General features: G+C 45.0%; 3 protein-coding genes across 4 annotated transcripts; 1 reads left to right on the top strand and 2 right to left on the bottom strand.

Moving 5' to 3' along the window:
* Window positions 1-4,813: 4,813 nt before the first annotated feature.
* Window positions 4,814-7,152, bottom strand: SLC35A4 (solute carrier family 35 member A4). The gene has a single exon (XM_074291576.1). It carries the CDS (start codon window positions 7,150-7,152, stop codon window positions 6,190-6,192), a length of 963 nt encoding a protein of 320 aa, XP_074147677.1. The 3' UTR covers window positions 4,814-6,189.
* LOC141556796 (SLC35A4 upstream open reading frame protein) lies at window positions 4,814-9,434 on the bottom strand. Its single transcript, XM_074291580.1, has 3 exons — window positions 9,294-9,434; window positions 8,180-8,278; window positions 4,814-7,784 (listed from the first exon to the last, which is right to left on the bottom strand). The coding sequence occupies exons 1-3, from the start codon at window positions 9,306-9,308 to the stop codon at window positions 7,587-7,589; spliced, it is 312 nt and encodes a 103-aa protein (XP_074147681.1). The 5' UTR covers window positions 9,309-9,434; the 3' UTR covers window positions 4,814-7,586.
* Window positions 9,435-9,643: 209 nt separating this feature from the next.
* Window positions 9,644-16,544, top strand: APBB3 (amyloid beta precursor protein binding family B member 3). 2 transcript variants are annotated; one of them, XM_074291573.1, is made up of 12 exons: window positions 9,644-9,894; window positions 10,626-10,789; window positions 10,897-10,973; window positions 11,204-11,264; window positions 11,747-11,893; window positions 12,349-12,476; window positions 13,016-13,130; window positions 13,251-13,335; window positions 13,661-13,744; window positions 14,174-14,289; window positions 14,524-14,721; window positions 15,929-16,544. In XM_074291573.1, the coding sequence occupies exons 1-12, from the start codon at window positions 9,846-9,848 to the stop codon at window positions 16,169-16,171; spliced, it is 1,467 nt and encodes a 488-aa protein (XP_074147674.1). In that variant the 5' UTR covers window positions 9,644-9,845; the 3' UTR covers window positions 16,172-16,544. The 2 variants fall into 2 exon arrangements, with proteins under 2 accessions (XP_074147674.1, XP_074147675.1); XM_074291574.1 differs by having other exon boundaries at window positions 12,349-12,478; window positions 12,991-13,130; window positions 14,530-14,721.
* Window positions 16,545-20,001: the final 3,457 nt, after the last annotated feature.

Here is a 20,001-nt window from a genome sequence, read left to right as displayed (position 1 = left end):
TGCAAATTTGGCACAGTTCAAATCCATCAATATTTCTTACTTGCACACAACATTGGAGACTGCTAGAGAAGGGGTGTTTCTGCACAGGAGAAGCTTACATACTGCCAGAGATTTATGCAAAGGGAAGCTAATGCAAGGTCATATAAGAAAAGATAGCTCTAACAATACCGGGAATCAATCAACAGAAAATACCCTGAGGAGACTCGACCAGGAAGCTGAATTTAGAGGGAAGATAGAATTTTGAAAATCCTTGAAATCTGGCTTCAGATCTCACAGTTCAGCTGAAATTGTTGTTGTTGGTTTTTTTTTTTTTTTTTTTTTGTTAAGATTACCGATAGATTCCTAATTGTTCAGTCAGCAGCCTTTGCTCAATCCTCTCTTCCTGTACTCTGACAGCTCCTTCTCCTGTAGGTTCAAGTATTACCCTGTCTAAATAGGCAGAGACAGTTAGGGGACACAGTGGACAGAGCACTGAACTTGGAGTTAGGAAGACTTGGGTTCAGATGTGACCTTCAGTTCATCCAGTGTGACTTGGGCAAATCACTTTACCTGTCTGCTTCAGTTTCTTCAACTGTAAAATGGGAATAGTAATAGGACTTACTTCACAAAATTGTTGTGAAGATTAAATGAGGTATTTGTAAAGCACTTAGCACAGTGTATTGCATATAGTAGGTACTGTTCCCCATGCCATTCTACCCCATGCATATTTCTCTGATTCACATTCCTAACCTTTTTTTCTCTAAAGCCCCAGTCCCATATCCATACCTGATGGGCATCTCTATCTAGTTGTACTGAAGGCATCTCAAATTCAGCATCTCTAAAATCAAAATTATCTTTCCCCTAATACTCATTTGTCTTCTTAACTGCCCTCTATCTGTTGAGAGCACTGCTGTCCTTCAAGTCTCCCAAGTTCAAAACTTGTCACACTTTACTCTTCACTTTCCTCTCCCCCACATTCTATTACTCTGGTTTGTCAGTTCCACATATATTGCCTTTGTCTCTCTCACAAGCTTAGTTCTGTTCCATCATCTCACCCAAACAAATACAATAGTTTCCTAATTAGACTACCTGCTTCAAATCTCTTCTCCAATCCTTCTTTCATCCAACAGCCAACACACAGGTTTCTTTATGTCCATTGTTTAAAAATAGCTTTTTTATTTTTCTAAATACATGCAAAATTAGTTTTCAATATTCACTTTTGCAAAACTTTGCATTTCAAATTTTTCTTCCTCCCTCCTCTACCCCTTCCCTCAGACAGCAAACAATCCAATTTAGGTTAAACATTTGTAATTCTTCTAAACATATTTCCATATCCGTCAGGCTGCACAAGAAAAAATCAGATCAAAAGGTGAAAGAGAAAAAAAAAAAACACAGGAAAAAAAAAGGCAAGCAAATAAACAACAAACAAAAAAGTGAAAATAGTATGTTTTGATTCACAGTCTTCATAGTTCTCTTTCTCTTTGAATCACAAGTCTATTGGAATTGCCTTAAATTTCTCATTGTTGCAAAGAGCCAAGTTCATCACAGAGATCTTCACATAATCTTATTGCTGTGTATAATGTTTTTGTATACTTTGTATAATGTTTTTGTACAGTTTGTATAATGTATGTAATGTATTTTCTTGGTTCTACTCACTTCACTTAGCATCATTTCATGCAAATCTCTCCAGGCCTTTTTGAAATTCACTTGCTGATTGTTTCTTATAGAACAATAATATTGCATTACATTTATATACCATAACTTATTCATCCATTCTCCAGCTGATGGGCATCCACTCAGTTTCCAATTACTTGCCACTATAAAAAGAGCTGCTACAAATATTTTTGCACATGTGGGTCTTTTTCCCTTTTTTTATGATCTCTGAGATTAGACCCAACAGAGATACTGCGGGATCAGAGGGAATGCAGTTTTATAGCTTTTTGGTCATAGTTCCAAGTTGCTCTGCAGAATTGTTGGATCAAATCACAACTTCACCAATAATGCATCAGTGTTACAGTTTTCCCTCATCCAACATTTATCATTATCCTTTCCTGTCATCTTAGTCAATCTGAGAAGTATGAAGTGGTACCTCAGTTGTCTTAATTTGCATTTCTCTAATCAATAGTGATTTGGAGCATTTTTTCATGACTAAATATGGTTTTAATTTCATCTAAAAATTGTCTGTTCATATCTTTTGACCACTTATCAATTGTAGAAAAGCTTATATTCTTATAAATTTGAGTCAATTTATTCTCTATATATTTTAGAAATGGAAGCTTTATCAACTCTTGGATGTAATTTAAACTATCCATTTTGCATTTCATAATGTTTTCTAGTTCCTCTTTGGCATAAATTCCTTCCTTCTCCACAGATCTAAGAGGTAAACTATCCCTTGTTCTTCCAATTTGCTCATAGTATCACCCTTTGTATCTAAATTGTGAATCCATTTTGACTTATCTTGATACAAGATGTTAGGTCTTGATCAGTACTAAAGTTTCTGCCATACTATTTTCCAATTTTCCCAGCAATTTTTGTCAAAAAGTGAGTTCTTATCCCAAAAGTCTTTAGACTTATTAAATGTTACATTACTGTCGTCTTGATTGTTTCTTTTTTTAATTTATTTTAATTTTTACAAAAATTTTATGCATCGGTAATTTTTCAGCATTGACAATTGCAAAACCTTTTATTTCAACTTTTCCCCTTCTTCCAGATGGCAGGTTGACCAATACATGTTAAATATATTAAAGTATAAGTTAAATACAATATATGTATACATTTGACTATTGTTTCTTATGAATCTAACATATTCCATTTTTCCACTGGTCTATTTCTTAGCCACTACCAAATGGTTTTGATGACCACTGCTTTTGTTTTAGATTTGGCACAGCCACCTTCGTTTGCAATTTTTTTCCCCATTAATTTCCTTGAAATTCTTGACCTTTTTTCCTAGATAAATTTTGTAATTTTCAAACTATATATATAATTTCTAGGCAATTTGATTAGTATGGCAATGAATAAGTAGATTAATTTAGGTAGAATTGTCATTTGTATTATATTAGCTCAGCCTATCCACGAACACTTGATATATTCTTTCAATTGTTTAAAGTTCAAATTTTGTGTGACGTGTTTTATAATTGTGTTCATTTTGTTCCCGGCTTTATCTTGGCAGAAAGACTTCCAAGCTTCTTTATAAACTTAGGATAAATACTTTAATAGCAATTTGATTACAATTTATATTCCCAGTCTGATTCTTATTAGTACTTCCTAATGTGCATCTTACAATCCAGCCAGACTGGCCTATGTGCAGTCCCCTGTATAAAACATTTCACTTTCTATATGCATGTCTTTAAATAAGCCATCACCCATGCCTGGAGTTTGTCCTCTTCACCTCTGCCTCTTAGAGTCCCACTTTTTGGGGGCAGCTAGGTGGTGCAGTAGATAGAACACCAGCTCTGGAGTCAGGAGGACCTGAGTTCAAATGTGATCTCAAACACTTTACACTCCTAACTGTGTGACCCTGGGCAAGTCACTTAACCCCAATTGCTTCACAAAAGATTTTAAAAAGTCCAACTTTCAAGAAAAAAAAGTATTTCAGATACATATATTTATGTCTGACTGTTATAGCCACCAATGAAATTTAAGATCCCTAAGAAAAGGGATAATTTATATCTTTACCCAAAGAAAATTACTTTTGGGGCTAAACCTTCAAATTCTCTGGTACAAGGAACTTCCAGTGAGCAAATTCTCTGTACAAATGCAGATTAGCATGTTCCATTACAGAGATATAGCTACGCATGTAACAAATTTGCTCTCTGAAAAGCACCAAATTGAAAATGGGAGTCAGGAAATGGCATGATTAGGAGACAGGCTATTTTTTCTGAGTCAGAGGGAAAGAAAGGGATGAATATGAGAAATGATATGGAAATAGACTGGACAAAACTGAGTGAATGTGAATGTATAAGGGAGATGGTGATGAGAGAACAAAGATGAAACCTGAGGTTACATATCTCTAAGTGTTGGTTGTGGAGAAGAGTAGTAGAAGGGAAGATTTCAGGTCTTTTGGACAATTTAAATTTGCAGTCAAATGGATATCCAGGTAGGTGGGGAAATGTACTACAAACATCCAGTAGATAGATTCAGGTTTCATTGAGAATCACATGCAAAAAGATAGTTGAAATCTGTGGTAACTGATGAAATTGACAAGGGAGAAATCATAAGAGTGGGAGTGGAGAGATAGGTCTAGGATAGTATCCATTTTAAAGAGGCAAGAAATGGAAGAAAATTCAGGTATATATAAAAAAATATACAGGAAAATCAGAAGAGAGATGATCACAGAAGTATATAGATGGATTACTATCCAAGAGAGGTATATCAACAATATTAAGTGACAGATCAAAGGATTAGAATATAGAAAAGTTAATTTGATTTAGCTATTTAAATTATGGATAAACTTTGAGGAAATAATTTTACTGATGATGATCAGAAGCCAGATTGCATTGGGTTGAGAGTTGCATGGTTTAAATTTGTTTATGTTTGGTTTTTGTTTTCATTTTCCCCTGGAATTTATAGTATGAAAATAGTATAGTATAGTATGAAAGGACCTAGGCTTGGGGGTCCTACTCTACTGACTCATTCTTGTCTTAAAACTCAATGAAAGCACAAACCATTCTGGCACTCAGTGACCTCATGGTGCCTGAAACATGACACCTAACACCATTAACTTACCATCTAAGATATATGAGACTCTCCAAGATCTTCAATTCAGCAGCAGCAAAAAACTCAATTAGAATCAGGGATGGTTTCAATTTACAGAGGACACAAGACACAGGCAGCATGGCAGATGGTAGGGAAATCCCTACTCCCAAATACATTTTATTGAGACCTTATTGCTTATACAATGAAGGAGACACTGATTTGAGCTATAGAAAAATCCTACATGCCCTAGTCTAATTTATTCCTGAAAAGGAGTTTCTGGCTTACTAGGAATTAAGGGTATATCACAGGACAAGTGGCCAAGCCAAGGGCCAAGATTTCCTAGCAGGAGCAGAATCCAGGAGTATAAAGCAACAGAGCTGATGAGAGCCCTCCAGACTGTAACAAAAGCATATGGGCCATAAGAGAGGGCAAGTACCATTCCTTCTGAACCTGCTCATCCCTGATTTGATAAAGGAGACTTGGTCATGACTCTGGACAAACAGCAGCATAGAGGGGAAGAGTTGAGTTTCCCTCTGTAATTACAGGAGTTTATTGGATGTAAGGGAGGGTGGGGGAAGAGAGAAGAGACACACCCAATTGGTAGAGTTGCCAGACATTATGGACCATGGCACTGGCAGAACTTTTCAGAAAGATTGGGATGGGACAAAGGAGGTCAAAGTTGCCTGCAACATTTTGGCTTTTTGGTGCATTGCTATAGGATCTGAGTCAATAAAGTGGAGAAAGACTTAAAACAAGCCCATTTCTGCTCTAGATGAGAGATGTATTAGAAAAGCAAGTATTACCTATGGGAACAAAATACTCAGTACTCAAAACAGGAAAAGACTTTCTGTTGCCTAACTCTGGCTAGTTTTCAGAGCTCACATCTCAGTAATCCAGGATGGAGTTTAAATGACCAGGACAGGAGGGATGGAGTGAGAAGAATGGCTCACTGCTTGGGACATCAGGATTGATACAGTGAGAGCTAGGCCTCTGGTCTTCCAGACAGCAGCTGATAGAGGCAGAATCCCTAACTGATTTCCCCTTTGTTCTACACAATGAAGGAAGCAGGAGTTGTCAGAACCTGGGGGACAAACTTGAGCCAATAACAGTGTTTCCATAGCAAAAACTCAGTTCTGCTTCAGACCTCTTCCTTCTACCAGGGGCTTCCCTGTATCTGACTGCAGCCCTGTCCTCTCAAAGGCACTTCAATCAGGGTTTCTGGCTGGGACTAGCAGGAGGAAATAGCAGGCTAAAGCCACAAGGGAAGGAAGACGTGCAGTCACTTAAGAGTCAGCAGATAGGTAGAAAGAGGCTAAGATAAGACTGGAATCATTAACACCTCTATTGACCCCCTGCGGCCCCCATCCTGATGGGCCTTCCAACTCCAACAAGGAAGAAGAGAAGCACCTTCTCCACAAGGTGAGTCCTTGTTACTGGAAAGGACAATGTTGACTACAGTAATACTGAGCCTGCATTAATAGCATCGGAGGGCCAAGTAGCTGCAGAGGGCGGGCTCTACCGGCCTCCATAATAGAGATGTACAGCCAGTCCAATAAGCAGGAGGGCCAGGAAGAAGGCAGCTGTGAGCTGGAGGTGAAGCAGGGTGGCTGAGAGCACAGCATTGACAATCAGGGAAGAGGAGACGACAAAGAGCCGGGTAATGCTGCTCCCATGCTTCATGATGGCTGACATGAGCAGTCCATTGAGGGCCTGGCTCAGAACCACCAATGCTGCCCAGGCTGAGAAGCCTTCTAGGAGCCCGGGGCCTGGCCCACCTCCCACATAGAGCCCCAAGTTCATAAGTACCCCAAAGGAGTACAGGAACATGTTCTGCAAGGCCAGGGGCAGGCGCTGCCTCTTCATGAGCAGCTCGGTGTAGACTGAGGAGAGGCCTGAGATGAGGCAGTAGAGGAGCAGCAGCAGCAGCCCCAGGGGGGTCACGTGGAGGGGCATGGCCGCAGCTGGCGGGGGTGGGAGGAGGCCTTGCGGATCCTGGAGGCCTGCGGCGGCGTAACAGGCTCCGGCACCAGTCAGCAGCAGCAGTGCCAGCCCCTGTCTGGCAGAGAGACGGCGGTTCAGGCAGAGGCAGTACAGGAGAGCTGTACTGCCAATCTTGAGGTTGCTCATCACTTGGTAGGTGCTGGGATCCATGTACCGCTGCAGGTGAATGACGAGGTTATTGTTGGCACCGTAGAGCAGTGCAGAGAGTGCAAAAGGGGCAGCCTGGCGCCACGGGAGAGTGTCCCACAGTCTGGGCTGCCGTCGGGCCATCAGAGAGAATGCTGATAGCAGCAATTTGGTCAGTTCCGTCCAAAGCACAGCTGAAGAGGGGCGGAAAGGGACATGGCCATCTATTCGACACAAGGCCAACAGCGGGGCGTGGGCACCATACATGGTCGTGGACAGGAGGAGCATAAGCACCCATCGGGCCTGGCTTGGGCGCCCTATGCCCGGTATGCCCCCTTCTTCCACATTCATCCCCACTCTACCAACCTAGGCCTTTAGGTAGGTAAGTAATGGCAAGAAGAAGAGTGGGGGGGAAGCCTATAGTCCATCTGGTAAAATTGAGTGATGGAGCTGGCTCCTACACTATCAGACTGATGAGGAACTAAGTATGCCATAGGATAATCAGTAGTGGAAGAAGCAGGTTTGAACATACACACAGTTTAGAAGCACAGATGCTGGTGGGAAGAAGGAAGGATAGAGGTACAGGACAAGGAGAAAACATCTGTGGTCTGGAGCAGCTGAGGCAATTAAAATCCTGGGGAAGCTGGATATAGGGCAAGATAGCCTGACTCTATCCTCGATAACTATACAGTCAGGTGTGCTGCCTATCCATGCTGACCCAGATTCCAAGTCTTCTCAAGAGAGCCCTCCTAGAGATGACCTGGAGGGAGGACTGCTGAAGGCCACTAGTCAGGTCCCTTCCGAAGGGATCGGAGATAATCCTGCAACGTCTTCTCCACGTTGGGGACAGCGTAAGACTGTGCCGCATAGATGCCGGTGCACAAACCAACTGCGAAGCCCATTACTGCAGATGCTCTTAACTTGGCTACTACATAGCCAGCCAGGAAGCCCTTGAGAAAAGGAGATGACAGGAACGAGCCTTCCTGCAAGAAAATCAGAGACAGGGAGCATGGAAAATCAAGATGGAACACAGGCCTTATCAATGAGGCTGAAAACCTCTGCCTCCTTTTCCCGCCAGGAACTTAGGGAGTACACAGATATTTTCTCAAGTTTGTTTGGTCGGAAAACCCCAGAAGAATACTAGTCAGTCTGCCGGTGGTCTACCACTTTAAGCCTTTGTTCTTCCCTGCCACAGTTCCTTTTCTGTAGCTCACACGGCTCTTGTCTATACTCTGTTATAAAACTGCAGACATCAGAAGGAGGGAGAATACGATCCAGCAAAGTACCAGACCTCAGCTACACCACGACCACCATCAGGTGGTATCAGGTGGGAACTGTGTGAGTGTACTTGTGCCCTCATGCCAACCTTGTCAATTACCTGTTCCACACCTGTCTTGACCTCCTCCTCCAGTCGCCGCTGTAGATGTTCCAGCTGATTCTTTAGGAATGCCAGGTCTTTCACCTTTGGCATGGAGTCCTAGGGCAAGAGAGCAGCTTTTACAGGGCAGTTTGACTGAGTCCTCTGTACTCTGTCCCCCCTCCCCCTTCTTCATGTCTACCAAAGCTCAAGAACGCACAAGGAGAACTCAAGAAGTAAATCATGTCCCAGAACAGTTCTTTTGCTTTCTAAGGTCCACCTTCTGGAACCTTCTCTTACTACCCCGGCCTAGCACTGGCAGCTCCAAACAAGAATGTCCCAAAGCAGGAGCCCTTTACCCAAGGGGTTTCCCTTTGAACTGATGGATGAGAGCGCCCTTTCCATACAAGTTAGCCAGATTCAGGCCTTTCTACGGAGAGATAACCGATTTGGTACTTAGGTAAAGCAGAATTCTTTCTGGCCCCAATTCTTCGGCCGTGAGCCTGAAATTTAGAGAACTGCCCGGAGCCGGCAGACGGTACTGACATGAGCACTGTTCCTCCGAGCGTGCGGAGAATTGTGAACTTCCCGGCTCTGAATCCGACCCGCGTGTGGGAAGGCCCATCCTCGGTCTGGGTGACCTGCTCCCCCAAGGCTAAGTGCTTCCCAGACGGCTAGACTAACCTAGAAACAGAGGGCCGGCGGGGGAGCCGCACCGGCCCGCGAGTGGGAGAACTCTCCCTCCCGGCCGGCGGGGGGCCATGGACACGGGGTACCGCCCCCGCCGGGGTCCCTTCTGCCCTTCCCGGACTCAGCCTTCTACAAAATGGATGGGAGCCGGAGGGCGGGCTGAGCGGCCTGGGAGGCAGGCTCGGCGGGGAGGCGGCCCAGCCGGCGACTTTCCACAAGCCAGGCCCAGGAAGGGGAGTAATGCACTCAGGCCACCCAGCGAGTTTAAATGTCAAGCGCTAAAACCAGACTCCAGTGTCCTGAGCCCCCAGCTCCCAGAGCTCTCGTGGGGCTGGAGTCTGCAAGGCGGAGACAGCGGATCCGGCACCCGGAACAGTGTCTGAGGAGCACAGGGGACAGAGAACAGCCCTCCTCCCCACAGCCCCACGCCTGCACGGACACTCACCTTGTCATCCGCCATTTTCCCCCGGGGCGCTCAGTGCGCAGCTGCGGCCACGCCCCCGCACTCCGCGAGTTCCGGGGGCGCACGGGCAGGCGAGTCCCGATGATGTCGGTCCTGGGTCGAACACCCAGATTGGGCATCTTTGTGCGGTGCGCGAGCGTCCGCGGTGGGGCGGCGGAGAGTGTAAGCTAGGCCCGCGAGGGTCGGAGGGCCTGGCACAGGTGTGTGCCGCGCTGCACCAAGGAGACCCGTCTGGTGTGGACGAAGAGCTCTTTCGCACCTAAAGGCGGGGGTAGTTTAGGCAGGGTCCCCGCGCACACGCATGCACATATGCACGCCCCTGCCCGCGGGGATTTCCCCCCCCCTCCATCGCGCCTGCGCACGTGCGCGCTCGCAGACGTCGCACTCCCGCTAGTCTGAGCTCACCGCGACCCGGCCGGGTCCCGACTCCGCCCCGTGTTTGTGCGGCTCGAGCCCCGCTCAGTGGCGCAGAGGGGCCGGGCGTGCAGGAGCCGCATCCCGAGGTCGGGCTGGGAGGACGGGCCGGCCGGGGCCATGCTGGGCAAGGACTACATGTTAGCTATCATCTTGGTCAACTGCGACGGTGCGTGGGGCTCCGGGCAGGGTGGGCGACACGAGAGGTCCCGGGAGACTAGGGAGCCAGGGATGGTGAGGAAGGGAGGGTGGCAGAGATGTGTTTGGAGGAGCCCGAAACCTTGGCCCCGGCGGGACCGAGCAGGACCAGATGCCCTACAGGGTTTGGGTCGGAAAGTGGTGGGTGTTATAGCCTAGAACTGTTGAGGGAGCAACTGAAGCAGACCCCAGACCCTCGTTCCACATGCAGAGCTCGGGGATGTCCGACCTGTACTTCGGAGACCGCGACCCCCACGCCCATCGCGGCTGTCCCTTCCCATTCCAGGCATGCACAGCCCAGAGAAAGGGGCTTTGCCAGGGTCGGGACCAGACGGGGGAGCGGATTGGTGAGGGAGCTCTGGCACTCCTAGCCCTAGTGGTGGACTAGCTTGGCAGTCTGGTGAAGCCTATGTGTTGTCTTAGAAGGTTTTTCTTTTTTAAATATGTACGCAAAGTAAAACAAAACAAAACAAAACAAAAAAACCTTAGAGTTGCAAAGGAAGCCGCTTACTTAAATAATAAATCATGAAATTAACAGAATATCCAGACCCAAGCCCAGAACCCTTGAAAGGATTCCCTGTTTTGCTTGCTCATTAGCTCCCTGGGACTCATTGTCCTCATCTGCAAAATGAGCGAGTTGGATGAGATGATTCCTAAGGCCCTTTCCTGAGGCCGCATTTTGTCACCACGGTGCTCTTACAGATGACTTATGGAGTGACCAGAGCCTAGAGGGAGAGCCCGGGTTGCCCCCTGGTTGGCGGAAAATCCGTGATGCTGCTGGCACCTACTACTGGCATGTACCTAGTGGCAGCACTCAGTGGCAGCGCCCAGTCTGGGAACCTGGGGATTCCATGCCACCTGACTCGGTATGTAGGGGTTGGGAAGAGGATGATCATGTCTGGTGGGGGCTGGAGAACTTAGTAATTCTTCTGCTAGAGGCCCTGTTTGACTTTGTTGACCTTCCTCTCCATAGGGCACAGAAGGGGCATGGGGATTACGGCCCCCCAAAGGGAGATCCTTCTCTAGCTTGGAAAATTCCCTGGACCGAAGGTAATCAGGATAAGGATGTGGATCTCAGTGTCTGTGAGCTCCCACCGAGAAGCGAGGGAGAAGAGGGCAGTCGGGTCATCCGACTTGTGGCTAGATGACCAGAGCCAGTCATCTTGCCCAGTGGCTACCATATTAGAATGATGCCTCCTCTTCTGGGCTCTTTGGGTTCTACGTCAGTTGGCGTCCTTCTCTACAGAGAGCCTCCTCTTACTAGCCCTACTCTATTTCAGGACTTCTCTGCCTTGGTGTGGGGAAGAAGCCTACATCCGAAGCATGGAACCAGGCTCCAAGGTAGAGGGTGGTGGGTACCAGTATCTCTTTTTCAGCATCAGGGATGCCCTGGGAATGTGGAAGCAGGCCTTAGTGAGCTCTTAGAATTGCAGACTGGAGCAGAGAGATCTTTAGGCATAGGGTGGCAGGGAAGGGTCATGGGAGAGCCTGTCTTTACGTACCAAGAGGACAATGGCCTGTGTTTCCAGAGCTGAAAAGGCATCATGGGCTATGCTTTGGTCTCCTCTCATAGGGGATGATGAATTTACCTGGTAGGATGATGCTGACACCTGCTGTGTGCCAGTGAATGAGACATTTAACGTTTCTGCACCTTGGTTTTCTCACGTGCATGATGGTGGCATATACTACCTCACCTCATTAAACCCCATGTACATGGTACATCCATAGAGGAGGATCATGGCTTTTCTGCTCCTCATTCCTGCAACTCCTAAATTCCCTCTTCCCCAATTGACTCTCTCCCACCCGGCCCTACCATCTATCAGTGCTTTGCAGTGCGCTCTCTGGGCTGGGTGGAGGTGCCCGAGGAGGACCTGGCACCTGGAAAGAGCAGCATTGCTGTCAACAACTGCATTCAACAGCTGGCACAGAGCCGAGGTCAAAGTCGCCCCCCTGCTAGGGCCTGGGGTGAGGTGAGCCTATCTCTTGGCTTCTTGAATTTGTTCCCGCCTGTCAATTCTCCTCTTCTGTGACTGGGGCTAGAAGGATTCAAAGCTAGAAACATTCAAGCTTAGAGGCAGCAAAGCACTCTTGTTTTTTGAAATCATTAGACAAGAGTCAGGTCTCTTGCTCTGTGTGTATTATCTTGGACATGTTACTACCCCACTTTTAGTACCTGTTTAGACTAAATCTCTTCTAAATCCCTTTTGGGTTTGAGTATTCTGACCTTAGGGGCACTTAGAACTTTCTCCAATTTTTTTTCTTTTCCCTTTTCTAAGCCTCTGGATTTAGTCTTTAGACTCAACTCCCTTTTTTATTTTCCAAGAAGTTATGCTCAGTCTCCCCTTGGAGCCTAAATCATCCATAACTCATTCATTACTCAAGGGAACTCTTTTTTTTTTTTTTGCCCGTCCCCTGTACTCTATAGGGTCAGAACATGTTAATGATTCTGAAGAAAGACACGATGAGTCTGGTGAATCCCCTGGACCACAGCCTAATCCATTGTCAGCCCCTTGTGCATATCCGAGTCTGGGGTGTGGGCAGCACCAATGGCCGGTGAGAAATTCCTGGACAACTGGTTTTCCTGAAGATTCACAACCCCCCCTCCCCCAGGAGTGACTTCTCTGACATTGACCCCCATGAACTCTTTGACTTTGCCAAGTCGGACCTTGATTCTAGACTCCTTCCAGACCCCAGACCCATGGCCTTGCCATGCTGGACCTTAGCCCCAGACATCTCCCAGATTTGGCCCTGCTGAAGGCTGATGCTCCTCTTTTGTTTTGGCATGGGCCTGGTGGGGAGGGTAAACTGAGCTTCCGCCTCTGGAAAGATTGGGAAGGATGGGGATGAAGCAGGAAAGGGCTAGTCTGACTGTCCCTTGTGTTCTTCACATGCTTCTGGATCAGAGACAGGTGAGTGGCAGGGCCAAGTGCCCTATCTCGTTTCCTTCCTCACTTCCTTCCATTCCCTTTCACTCTGAAGACTTCTCTCCTCTTTTCCTAGATATCTTTTCTTCTATCTTTTCCCTCCTCCCAGTGTCTTTCCTTTTCACTCCCATCACTCATCTCCCCAACCCCATCCCTGCCCTCTCACAGGGACTTCGCCTTTGTGGCGGGTGACAAGGACACCTGCATGTTGAAATGCCACGTGTTTCGCTGTGATGTCCCAGCCAAGGCCATTGCCAGTGCCCTGCATGGGCTATGTGCCCAGGTGAGGGACCCTGAAGGGGATAGGGTAGGAGGGGACTACAGGGAGATGGGAACAACATGAGTCCGAAGAGTTCCCCTTGCCTGATCTCTCACCCCCGACCCCAGAGTATTTATGTTGCAGATCTTGTCAGAGAGAGCTGGGATGAGTGGTGACCCTCCTCGATGTTCCTTGGATCCCATTTCCCCTGAGGATCTACCCAGGCAAGGTACTGCCAGAGGATGAGATAAAGGGTAGGGACTACAGGGATGAGGCCATGAAAATAGGTTTAGTAGAGTTGCAGAGGTAGCTTGGGGGACGGTTATTAATGGGAGGGAAAGTAGCCCCAGGAGTTTTGCCCTTTTTTTATGTCCATCCTTTTCTGCTTTTGTTTCACAATGAGGAGCCCTATAAGTGGCAGGATCTACCCACGTGTTTGTAGATCTGAGAATTGGGGCAGTGAGGCTTTTCTCTCCAGTGCTTCACTTGCACTGAATATTCTGGGGAGGAATGCTTACTTTTAGAGGGCCACAGTGATCTTATCTACCTCTCAGTGGAGCTTCTTGATGCGGTGAGCCAGGCTGCCCAGCAATATGAAGCTCTCTATGTTGGGACCCTGCCAGTCAGCAAGGCCATGGGTAAGGAACTGCTGGGATGAGGAAATTTAAGACACAGCTGGGTGGAGCATGGAATGGAAATGGGATTAGAAATAAGATGTGAGATTCTGAAGTATATGTCTTGAAGTGTTTGTATATAAAATATATATATATATATATATATTATATTATTATAATATATAATTTATATAAATAAATATATTATATATATTATTAAAAAAATATATATATAATATATTATATATAAAAGCCTGAGGGCCTGATCCTCCCTCTCTAGCCCCATGATTATATTTATTTGGTCATCCTACTCTCTTTTTCTCTGGCCCAAAGTGAGCCAGATTCCCCCACTATTTTTGTCTTTAAAAAGTCTCCCTGAGGTCAAAACCTCCCAGACTCCCATCCCTTTGGACCAGGATAAAAGCTGCAATGGATATATCTCTCCCTCCCCAGGGATGGATGTGCTGAATGAAGCCATTGGGGCCTTGACTTCCCAAGGGGACCATCATTCCTGGGCCCCAACTATACTCAGCGTCTCTGACTCACTTATGACTGCATTGCCTGTCCAGGTAACAGGGATTGGCAACCATTTAGTGCTAGGAAGAGGAGATCCCAGTTTCAGTCGGAAAGGGGAGGAAACCAAGATCTTGCATTATTGTTTGTGGAGTACTTCGACAGGACCACTGAGTCAGGGGTTGAGGCCATGAATGAGGCAGGAGTGAGGGGAAAACATTCCCGGGAGGGGAGGTCCTGAGTAAGGGGCCAGCCCTCACTGATGATTGCATATTGGGGGTGGGTGAAAGGGACAGGCAGAACTGGGTGCAGAAGAAGAGCCGCTGTGGCAATGTCCAGTACGACATGTGACCTTCATTGGTGTTGGCCATGACCCCCACACCTTTGGACTCATTGCTGATCTTGGTCACCAACGGTTCCAGTGTGCTGCCTTCTGGTGCCAGCCCCATGCTGGGGCACTCTCTGAGGCTGTTCAGGCTGCATGCATGGTGAGTTTGAGGGGAGGGAGGAGCTTGATTAGGGATGAGGGAGGGGCCTTGGGAAGGGGGAGGTGGTATTTTCTGGATAACTAGTTCATTCCTTAACTGGTACATAACATTCTTGATCTCTAAGGGCCCCTTGGCCTACATGGATTCCTCCTTAGCATTTGAAGCTATTGCCCTTTAGGGAGCCCACATGGTGATAGAGGAGCAAGCAAACATCAGTTGGCACACAGCTTTTGACTGGCTCTTTCTCAGTTAGCTTCAAGGTGCTGAGTAGTAGGCAGATAGAATGAAACTGCCCTTTCCCCACCTCCTTCTATCCCGTAAAATTGATTCTTTCTCAGATTGCTGTTCCCCTCCATGCTTTTCACCTGGAGAATTCCCTCACTCCTCATTATGATCATTTTCATAACCTTGGGATATCTCCTTTCTCCTTCACATCCCAGCAGATCATTGCCCAAATCCTATTAATGTTAATTCCACTTCCACAATACCACAATTCACCTCCTCCTTCTCTATATTGTAAACACCCTAGGGTAAGCCCTCAGTACTGTCTCCCCAAAAATTGTCCTGTATCCATTCTTTGGAAAAGAATGCTATCTTTGGATGGTTCTAACCTGCCCTTTACATTCCTGCCAGAATAATCTTGTGTCTAGACCTGATGATGTCACTTTTTCCTCATAAAGTTTCAGTTGCTCCCTCTTACCCTCAAGTAGTATTCAGAGTTCTCCTTGGCATTAAGGTCTATTCTATTTTTACAGCCTTCATGCATTTTATGATCTAGTCAGAGTACTATTCTCTATCCTCCAAACTTAAGATGTGGTTGATCTGCTGGCTCTTTTCCTTTGCTCATGTTAATTTCTATTTCAAATGTTCTTCCTTCTCTTTCTTCACATGTTGAAATCTTACCCACTCTTAAAAATTCATATTAAAAGCCCTATATTCTAGGAATCCTTCCTTGATTTTCAGCAAGAAAATGTGACAACCTTTCCTCCAGATCTTTAAGTTGTATAACTCTAATATACTTAATATTGCTATTATAGTTATCTATTTGAGTTTTATCCCCCAATTAGATTAAAAACTACTTGAGTGCAGGTCTGGTGCCTTTCCTTAATTTTGTATATTTCTCTTTAACTATCATAGGACTGTATACAGTAGGTACTTAAGCATTTACATTGTGTTGTACTGTATTGTATTGCATTCCTTTTCTTAGGTACAGTACCAGAAGTGTCTTGTGGCCTCTGCAGCTCGAGGGAAAGCTCGAGGCACCCAAGCTCGAGCTCGACTTCGCCTCAAGCGGACAAGCTCTATGGACTCAGCAGGAGGACCCCTGCCTCTCCCACTCCCCCTGCTTAAGGGTGGAGTTGGAGGTGCTGGGGCTGCCCCCCGTAAAAGAGGTGTATTCTCCTTCTTTGATTCTTTCCGACTGAAACCCTCTTTATTGCATATGCCCTAGATTGAGCTGGGGAAGGTTGGGAAAGGCTTTGGGAGCCCTGCCAGCAATTTCACACCACTCATATTCGGGGGATCTAACTGGCCACTCTACTACCTCCCTATTCTCACCTGCTCCCATGGTCTTAAAGTCTTCCTTACTTGACTCATCTTCCTGCCTGCCCCATCCCTATGTTCTTTATTAATATATTAATGATTTATATCGAATATTAATCTTCTCTGGGTTGACTGCAGCCTCTACCCCTATCCCAGACTCATTTCCTCCCTTCCTTCCTGATTCCTATGATCCTTGCCCCTGTCCAGTTCTGGGCGGTTGGCTCTACCTCAGCAACACTTTTTAGCAAAATCAGTGCAAATAAAATCTCAGAGTGGCCTCATTGGGTGTGACTGTGCTGCCAAGGAAAGGGTGATTGTCTGTTTCTGTGCTCGGTGCTAGGAGATATAAATGGCTCATTTGGAGACAATATATCCAGGGGGAAAGGTCCATACAGAAGAGATAAATCTCTTGAGCAGAACTACTGCCTGCCAATCCTAGGGATGATCAGGCACTTGATCCCTAAGGGTAATCATCAAATATTAAATGCCTACTAAGTTGCAGGTATTGTTCTGGTAATAAAAGGATGTGAAACAGTTCCTGTCTTTCAGGGAGCTTACTGTTTTCTGAGTCAGACAACATTTACACATATAAGTACAAAAATAGATTATGAATATTATGCAGAAAGTAAATAAAAAGTGTTTTGGGATAGAAGCACTAATAGCTAGGGGAGTCAAAAGCTTCATGTAGGAAAGCACGCATTAAAATTGAACTTTGAAGTAAACTAAGTTTTGTAAGAGGTAAAGAAAATGCAGTCTTGGCAGATCTGGGAGAATGGGATGCATACATTAGCGATAGTAATAGTACCATTTGGTTAAAAGAGTGAAAGAGTATGGTGGAAAAGAAGATTGAAATTAGATTCTGTTACATGGAAAGAAGTCTGCATTTTTCCGTGGGCCACTAGGTGGCATAGTGAATAGAGTGTAGGACCTGAAGTCAGGAAGAAATTTGAATCCTGCCAGACTCCTATTGTGTGAGTGACTAACAGTTTCAGCTTCAGGTTTTTTTGTTACATTTTGAATTCCAAGTTGTCTTCCTCCTTTCCTCCCAACAGCACATCAACAAAGGCCAATATTTGATAAATAGATATATATGGAACCATAAACTATATAAGTCCATATGTAGTTCTTTCTCTGACTCTTCAAACAATATTATTGTATATAATGTTCTCTTGATTCATTCCACTGTATTATTTAACATGTTTTTCTAAACACCAACCTGCTCATTTTTTTCTATTCCTCATTTCTTACAGCACAGCACTATTTCATCACAATCATACATAACAGTTTTTCAGCCATTTCCCAATAAATATTTTAGAACATATAGATTCGTTTCCTTTTTCCCTGACCATCTTGGGAATCAGACCTAATAATGGTATTGCTGGGTCAAAGAGTATATACAAAGTTTTATAACTCCTTGGTTATAATTCCCAATATAAGCTTTTATTCTAGAAACTGTATGAATATTCCCCCCCCCCCAGATTTTCTGCTTTCCTTCTAATCTCGGTTCCATTGGTTTTATTTCTACAAAGTATTTTTAATTTAATCAAAGTTATCCATTTTATATCCCACAGTGCTATCTCTTGCTTATTTCATAAGTTCTTCTATTCACAAATCTGATAGGTAAGCTCGTTAAATTTACTTATATTTCCCTTTAGTCTAGGTCAAATATTCATTTTAATTATATCTTGATAAATGGTATAAGATTTTATCTGTACATAGTTCTGCTAGACTGCTTTTCAGTTTTTCAGTAATTTTTCTCAAGTAGTGAGTTCTTATCCCCAAAGCTTAGCTCTTTATGTTTATCAAACAGAAGATTAGTATAATAATTTGCTACTGTGTATTGTATATTTCTTCTTCCACTGATCCATCATTCTGTTTCTTAGCCAGTATCAGATAGTGTGAGAATTACTACCTTATAATACAATTTTAAGATCTGGTACTGCTAGAGCTTTTATTTTTATTTTTTTAATAGTTCCTTTGATATTCTTGATCTTTTGTTCTTCCAAATGATTTTTCCCCCCTAGTTCCATAAATTTTGTTATTTAATTGGGATGGCATAAAATAAATAAGTAGACTAGGTAGAAGTAGCCTTAGTTCTTTTATTTGCAAAATGGTGCTAGTAATGGCACCCTATCTTAAAGGATTATGTAAAATCCTTAGTAAACCTTAAAGTCTTATCTATATATATGCTAATCATTACCATTCTTATTTTAGACCACTGGAGTTAGCTGAGCTGGGGAGTAACTATAGGAATGTCACTGGCAGTTACCTGCCATTACTAGCCTGAATTTGATTCTGGTATTTGGACCTGACACCAGCCTAATGTAGGGGTCCTCGTCAAGTGAAATAAGATACTTGTCTTTTCTTGGTCTCATTTTCCTCCTATGTAAAAAGGCATTCTAGCCTTTAAATGGATCCATTTGGCCTAATGTTATCTATGTTTATCAATGAAGGAATTCTTCAATTTTAGTTAATATTTAGTGAAAATAAAGATGTATTTTTCCCCAGTTCAGAATATTGGCCCCCAGGTTGTTCCCCTGGACTAAATAATTTCAAAAATTCCCTTCTCTGCTCTAAACTGGAAAGCTGGCCCAGAGTGATGGAAGATGAGAAGCAGCAGCACAGAAGAATTAAGAGCACTCGGAAAATGGGAATTGGGAGACTTATCTTCAGTATTGTACTGGTAAATGTTTAACCACTGGAGTCTCTGGAGGGAAAATATAAACAGGACACAATTTTAAGTTTAATCGGTTTAATGTGGTCAGCTAACAAGAAATAAATCAAGCCCTGATTTATAGCCATTGCTAATTTCTAAGTTGTAAAATATTCACACTGAAAATTTAATGTTTGCTCTTGCAGGCTGGAATTCGCTAAAACATATCTCCCACCTGCCTTACAGCCCTAACTCTTGGACCTTGGGAAAATCTCACTTCTTTTGCCTCCCTCAACTATAAAACAAGAATAATAATACTTGTACTACTATTTTTGCAGGGCTCTTGTGAGGAAAGTGCTTCATAAACCACAAAACACTGCAGAAACGCCTGTTACTCCTTTTGCCTTTTCTCCCGTAGACGCACTAGGGCACAGAGACCCTGTCTCTATGACCGGAAGTGCTGGACCATGTGTGTCCTGGCCCTCTTCTCTCCTCTGGCTATCCAGTTTCATTGGGTGATCTCATCAACTCCCATGGATTGGGATCATCATCCCACCCAAACCCCTTGCTGACCTTTCAGACTTATCAAACTACCTTAAACTCAACATCCCCCAAAGTGAACTCAATTACTTTCCAGATTTCATTCCCTCAGACTATAACTATTCAGGGAACCACTGCCTTCCCCAGTCCCCGGGCCGCCTGCGTCCTCTCTGACCCCTGTGCCCGTCAGTTACCAAGGCCTGTCCCGGCAGTGTCACTGCAACGACTCTGGCACGCAACGCTTTGCCTCCTCTGCCGGGGCTACCAGGCTGTTACAGGTCTTCATTACCCGACCACCGGTCAGCAGTAAGTGCCTATTAAGAGTCAGGCATGGTGATGAAGCACTGAGGAGACAGAAATAGGCAAAGACAATCCCTGCCTTCGAGGAGCTCACAATCAGGATGGCCTGCGGGTGATCTCCCGGTCAGTGTCCTCACACACAATCCATCCCAGTCCCCGTCAAAGTGCAGATCTGACCGTGACACCTCGCGGCAAAACCCCAGTGACTCCCAGTCACTTCCGGGATCAGATACACAATTTTCACT

Source organism: Sminthopsis crassicaudata, chromosome 2, assembly GCF_048593235.1.
Source record: "Sminthopsis crassicaudata isolate SCR6 chromosome 2, ASM4859323v1, whole genome shotgun sequence".
In the NCBI taxonomy this organism is placed as follows: Eukaryota; Metazoa; Chordata; class Mammalia; order Dasyuromorphia; family Dasyuridae; genus Sminthopsis; species Sminthopsis crassicaudata.
This window is presented reverse-complemented; position numbering and strand designations above follow the sequence as displayed.

Coding starts and splice junctions, on each gene's coding strand:
- SLC35A4 (XM_074291576.1), bottom strand. CDS start 7,152: ATGAATGTGGAAGAAGGGGGCATACCGGGCATAGGGCGCCCAAGCCAG.
- LOC141556796 (XM_074291580.1), bottom strand. Junction 7,785..8,179: donor TCAAGACAGGTGTGGAACAG/GTAATTGACAAG, acceptor ATTTTCTTGCAG/GAAGGCTCGTTCCTGTCATC.
- APBB3 (XM_074291574.1), top strand. CDS start 9,846: ATGCTGGGCAAGGACTACATGTTAGCTATCATCTTGGTCAACTGCGAC. Junction 13,336..13,660: donor TGAGGATCTACCCAGGCAAG/GTACTGCCAGAG, acceptor TCTACCTCTCAG/TGGAGCTTCTTGATGCGGTG. Junction 13,745..14,173: donor GCCAGTCAGCAAGGCCATGG/GTAAGGAACTGC, acceptor CTCCCTCCCCAG/GGATGGATGTGCTGAATGAA.